This window comes from Ascaphus truei, chromosome 3, assembly GCF_040206685.1.
Source record: "Ascaphus truei isolate aAscTru1 chromosome 3, aAscTru1.hap1, whole genome shotgun sequence".
In the NCBI taxonomy this organism is placed as follows: Eukaryota; Metazoa; Chordata; class Amphibia; order Anura; family Ascaphidae; genus Ascaphus; species Ascaphus truei.
The window spans coordinates 221614835-221620862 of record NC_134485.1 but is presented as its reverse complement, the minus strand read 5'-3'; the positions used below and the strand labels follow the sequence as shown (position 1 = coordinate 221620862).

The 6028-nt window shown below is 45.7% G+C and overlaps 1 protein-coding gene across 3 annotated transcripts in view; it reads left to right on the top strand.

The window, feature by feature from the left end:
• The first annotated feature begins 1019 nt into the window (after nt 1-1019).
• CEP97 (centrosomal protein 97) overlaps nt 1020-6028 on the top strand; it is a 28820-nt gene continuing 23811 nt past the window's right edge. The window contains exons 1-4 of one of the 3 annotated variants that reach the window (XM_075590109.1): nt 1323-1418; nt 2025-2198; nt 3177-3319; nt 4952-5110. In XM_075590109.1, coding sequence (XP_075446224.1) covers nt 2165-2198; nt 3177-3319; nt 4952-5110 — 336 coding nt within the window. In that variant the 5' untranslated portion in view covers nt 1323-1418; nt 2025-2164. Of the gene's footprint in view, nt 1419-1584; nt 2199-3176; nt 3320-4951; nt 5111-6028 lie in introns of those variants that run through there. The other 2 variants (XM_075590107.1, XM_075590108.1) reach the window with 2 other exon arrangements.

The window sequence follows — 6028 nt, the reverse complement described above, 5'->3', positions numbered from 1 at the left end:
CCTGCAGCAACCCACTGCAACCAACCTGGTACCTGCAGCAACCGCACTGCACACACACACTGTGCCTACTTGTCAGCGCTCACAGCACTGCCAGCCGTGACACTGACAAGACTGCACACTCACACCTAAGGGCAGGGTCCCTAACCTAGGGGCCGTCCCTCAGTACCTACCCACTACCCTGGTGGGAATTGGGGCCTGCCTGGGATCTGGGGAACTACCTTACCTGGTGTAGGAGTCACTTGCTCCCTACACCCTTCCTGCTCCAAGCTCCAACTGCCGTTGCCACAAGCTCGCGAAATGTATCAATCCCTGCTCTAGGGATTCCTGGCCTCTCATTGGCCACTATGAGGCACCTGGTGCCTGCCTCCCTATGCCTCATGGGAGTTGTAGTCCCGTGGAGGCTGTCTTTGTATTGGGGCCGCGTGCGCGCTTGCCCTGCGCATGCGCGAGTCCCTACTGGCTCCTGTGAGCCTTCTACGCATGCGCGATCACTGCGCATGCGCGAGCACTTGTAATGGCGGCCCCTGCTAGCCGGGTGCGCCGCCGGGACTCGGAGCGCTCCCTGCTATGGCTCCCACCTTTGTGTTGTGCCGGCGGGTCCGTTGCTGCCTCCGGCGGCACCCGCGATCGCTCGGCACGTCTGGGAGGGGGTCCCTGGAGGCAAATCAAGACCGGGGCTACAGGTGTAAGTACAAACATTAGTCCTTTACTTAGGCCTCGTCCAGGATGATTTGAAGGGGCGTGCGAAACACATTGTTGCAATGTGTGTGTGGCCAGCGTGAGCGAGCGCCTGCGCATGCACGGCGCTTGGCTGCTTTCTGAAGCAAGCAAATTTGAATATGCCGCTCGCTGGCGCGTCATGTGAGCAGTTTGCTCAATGAGGGTGAACCAGCTCCGTGACATCATGGCTGCGCCCCCGTGCAAACGTAGCCGCCCACAAATCGCCCGGCCGAGCAGAGTGCGTGGACTCAGCACTCCTGACGTTCATAATCTGATGTTGGTCACAGTTTATAATGTCTCCTATCGCTTGGACGAATTATTTGCTTAGATGTGACTCTTTCCTCCCTTTTCGTCTTATTGATTATATACCTGCTAGAGAGCAGAGTGGGAAGAATACTCTCATACAAAATACACAACTGGTTATTATTATTATCAAGTGTAAAGTAATCAGGTTTGTGTGGGGCCCTCGTGCTGTCTTCCTTGCAGACAATGTCTCAGCAGGCGCCTTTCATTAGAAGAATCACCCCCACGTGACCAGGAACGTCACAACACCCCACTGCTCCCAGACACTGGTATTCTCTCCCTACCGGAAGTGACGGATGAGGCACTACAGCGGTTGTCCTGGAGTTGACAAGCAGCGGGAAACATGGCGGAGGAGGAAACGACTAAGCTGGTGGGGTCGTTAGCTCTGGAACAAGGTAATGAAAGAAAACTCGCCTTTGTAGTGTGTCGCGGAGCCGGGGCCCCGGGATGGGGTTCCGCCGCTGCCGTGTTTGTGTTATTATACTGTAAGGCAGCGCGAGGGTTTTGTTGACAGTTTCCCCTCGTTACTGTTTTGAACCGCGTACAAAAGCGGGTTCACCGCCGCGGAGTTTTCTGGGAATTGTAGTTTTCTCGCGCACTTGACTCCGTGTTGTGCTGTGGACAGGACTACAACTCCCAGGAGTCACCGAGCGAGCCAGAGTGACCGTTTAACTGACAGTGCTGAGCGAGCTGCAGACTGCAGCAGGAGAGGCTGAGAGCTGAGGAGAGAGCCGCACACACAGAACAGTTACATATGCAAATATATATATATATAAAAACTTACCTAAATATCCAACCTGCTCTTATATCTTTATAGACACATATACATAATCCCCATGTGACATACAGTGCTAGCCGTGTACATACAGATGTGTATATGTACGTATGTTGTTTACACATGTTCATATCCTGTGTAACATGTTACTTATGTAATTATTATATAATCTGAGACCTACTTCTACTGATATATTTACATATTTTAACAAATTCTCTCCCCCCAGCCCCAAACACTTGGGTATATGGTATTTCAATATTTATAAATATATAAACTGTACACTGCTCTCCGCCACCTGTACCCAAAGTGGGGTACTACCCGATACCTTCCCCCTTACCTAAGTGACAAGAACAGAGTTCAGATAAGATGGGCGTTTCGCATTTGGCCTGTGAGAGTCACGGTGAGTGTTTTGATAAAGTTTATGATCAAAATATTTATTTTGATGTCTCCATGATGGTAAAATGTTTTCCTTCAAATTATGTTTATTGTTGCTTATACATAAAAAACAAAAAAGCTATTCAGAAAGCATTTTCTGTCGTTCAATTAAACCACAGGTCTGTGTCCAAGCTTGATCTGTCAGCCCCTGCCACGTATTGTGGAAATGTAATTGAATTCTCACTGGAGCAACAATTGGTGGATTAATGTCAATGCAGAGTCCGGTGCTCAAGAGACCACACAAATAAATAACACAGTGATGATAGTCCAGTTCAATGTTTACACATGTATGCAGCAGCAGAGATCATTGAGTCCATAAACGTATAGCGCAGCGTTGTACCCACACCGTGTGTGATCGTGGATGTATGTGGGTATACAGTATATGATAGCCAAACCCCACTCACAAGGGAGGGAGACTGTCGCGCAAGAGCAGGAACTACTGACGCTGTCAATCCACACCAGCTATGGAGGGGAAAGCAGGCAAAACAGCTGGCTGAGAGCTAAAGCACAATAATGTTAAAGATATCACTTTTAAGCTCCTCACGGTCCGCTGAGACGACTCCTGCCAGGCGCGCTCCCAGGCTTGAATAGATGAAGGGAGAGATCCAAAAAGAAATAGCCAGGGCACAGCCAAAATAGCAAAGCTAGGACGTGGGGACCAAAAAGTAATATATTAGTTAAAAAATGTAACATAGTACTGGTAATCCTAGAGGATCCTGTTACAGGATTAGCAGTACCACTACTTTATGTTTTTTACCCAATAACTTTTTGGTCACTTTGTCCTAGCTTTGCTATTTTGGCTGTGCACTGGTTATTTCTATTTGGATCTCTCCCTTCACTGGAGCAACAGCCTGTGTTTTGCAGCCCAACTTACCTCTATCAACCTTTCATTGCACAAATAGTTTATTTCTCTGTTTGTGATGTTCGCCTTATTATCTTTAAGGTGCCGTGATGGATCTGTCAGGACAAGGGCTTCAGAAAGTGAGTCCCACGTTGCCGTGTGGTGCTGACACTCACACGCTTATATTGGACAAGAATCAAATCATTAAATTGGAACATCTGGAGAAATGTAAAAATCTTACACAGGTCAGTAAAATGTTTTTGTCGGATTTCATAAAAAGTATGTTAATTTCTTCTTTTTTATCCTTTTATTTAATGCAACATTCAATCATTTTGTCCTATCCGTCTCTAAATAATAATAACCAGACCACTTTATAAAGGACATATTTTTAAACAACGGAGGCTGTCCAAAGTAACATTTCACATCTCCTGTGTGCAGTTTGCTAGAAACAGAAGATTGCAGTCAGAGAAAATGTGCCAAATATTCACACACAACTTACTTTTACTACTAAGGCCTCGGCCATGTTACCTGCTTGCTGGCAGAGACGCGCTCCGGCTCAGCACTGAGCCCCTACAGCCGCAATTAGAGCAGCTTTAGTAGGGGCTCGTCTACGCTTCCGCAAGCGCGTGGAAGCGTAGGTCTTAGGGAAATGTAAAATTTCACCGCTTGCCGGCGCGCAGGGCCGGTCACGTGAGCGGTTCACCCAATGAGGGCGAACCAGCTCCGTGATGTCACTGGCCCGCCCCCTGACGGCGCGCAGGGAAAGCACCCACTTTCCCTGAGCCTCAGCACGCCGAGGCCTAAGGCTTTTAGAAAGGATAGGTATACAGGGATATACCAACTAAGTAAACATGGGAAGGATGTTGATCCAGGGATTAATCCGATTGCCAATTCTTGGAGTCAGGAAGGAATTTATTTTTCCCCTTATGAGATATCATTGGATGATATGACACTGGGGTTTTTTGTTTGCCTTCCTCTGGATCAATAAGCAAGTATAGATATAGGATAAAGTATCTGTTATCTAAATTTAGCATAGGTTGAACTTGATGGACGCGTGTGTTTTTTCAACCTCCTCTACTATATAACTATGTAACAAACACCATTGTGTTTACATTGGCTGCATGTGAAAAAGGGGTGAGGCCAACACGTTATTTCACTTGCTGTCGCACGCCAGCATGTGCATTGACGCAGGGGTGCGCAATCTTTTCCCTCTGCGCTCTCCTGCCGGCTGTCTCCTCCCCCCCTCGCGCCCCCTCTCCTTACATTGGCTCCTGTGTTCTGACATGGCAACGTGGCCCCAGTTGCACTGGCGACGCATCATTAGCAGCCGTCTGAGCCAAGGTTACAGAGGCCTTTGCCGCTTCCCTGGCATTTAATTTAAATGCCTTCGGATGAGCGTTGGGCATCTGTTATTGCCGCACACCCCATTAACGTCGGCTATCTGTATGATAAAAGTATCGCTGCAGACACTGACTCATCTGTAGGTATATGTGTTGGAAACACTGATACATATCCTGTTACGAAAACAAAAAATAAACTAGATCCATGTTCCGTATTTTAAAGATCACACGGGTTATCGAGTAAAACGGTTCCATTATTGAAATTTTTTAATGGAATTTTGTCATGGCAAATTTCAAAAGCCACCATGTAAATGTGAGGTTTCTTACCAAAGTAAAAATATTTTGAGTGGAAAATAAATCTGTTTGCTATGAAGAATGAACAGGTTTCACACTGACTTTCACCGTGAGATTGTGCTAAATTTAATTCCCGCCCTGCTATGCTGATTCTCCTTTTCTTAAAATATTTTTGGATACAAGAAGTAGAAATGTAGCTATGTCTATCTGATTTAACTAGATTGTCTTGCTTCTTCTTGCCAGCTATCTGTAGCGAACAATCGTCTAGTGCGGATGATGGGTGTGGCAAAATTGACTCAACTCCAGGTACTAAACCTACCCCACAACAGCATTGGATATGTGGAGGGGCTGAAGGACCTGGTGCACTTGGAATGGCTTAATCTTGCCGGAAACAACTTAAAGGTAAGGCTTAGATAAATGCTCTGATGAATAGAGATGATATCTACTGGTTAGATAAAACAAACAACATGACTGTCTTTATCATAGCCAAGAGAACACGCACCATTTTTCCTTTAAGTTTGTCTGTTTAAACACGAGGAGAACTACAAATGTAGCGTTACGTCCTTTCCATTATTTCTTGGAACCTACTTTGTTTTATGTTCTTCTAGACAGGAATGTCCTTATCTTTCCTGCCTATGTGGATAAATTTGCTTTGTGTACAAGAGTCCTTCTCAATCCTGTCCTGAGTCATGAGCCAGACACATTTTTAATAAAAGTGCTATTTATATGCAAATTAGGTTTATTCACCTGTGCAAATGCATTGGTTATTTTTAAAACCTTATGTGGCCTGCAGTCCACAAAAAGGGGGTTATAGAACCCCTGAATGTACAGCATTTCCTCCTGCAACAAACAGTTGGCGGTACAACATTATACATGAGTTTTGGACAGCATGTCCTCAGAATTAGGAGTGTACAGACCGTGGTCTGAGCATGCACATTTGCTGGGGGTGCAACCCAAACCGCATAGGAAGTTGATTATCGGGTCACGATGGTATGACATTCTGCTACAATAAAATGGCCTGTGTGTGGAAGTACTAGACTTAGATGTTATACAGTACTTATTACTTCCATATCACAGCCTTCTATTCCATGTGTGTGGAATAGATTAAAATGACATAAAGGATAACCTTCACGTGGTAAGCTTGTGAATTGTTCCGAATTGTGAATCCATGAACCATCATTGTTTCATGACTTTGTATTCCATGATACTATGTTTATTTTAACATGTCTTTCTTTAATGATTTGTTTGTACAGTATACAGGCATACCCCACATTAACGTACGCAATGGTACCGGAGCATGTATGTAAAACGCAAATGTAC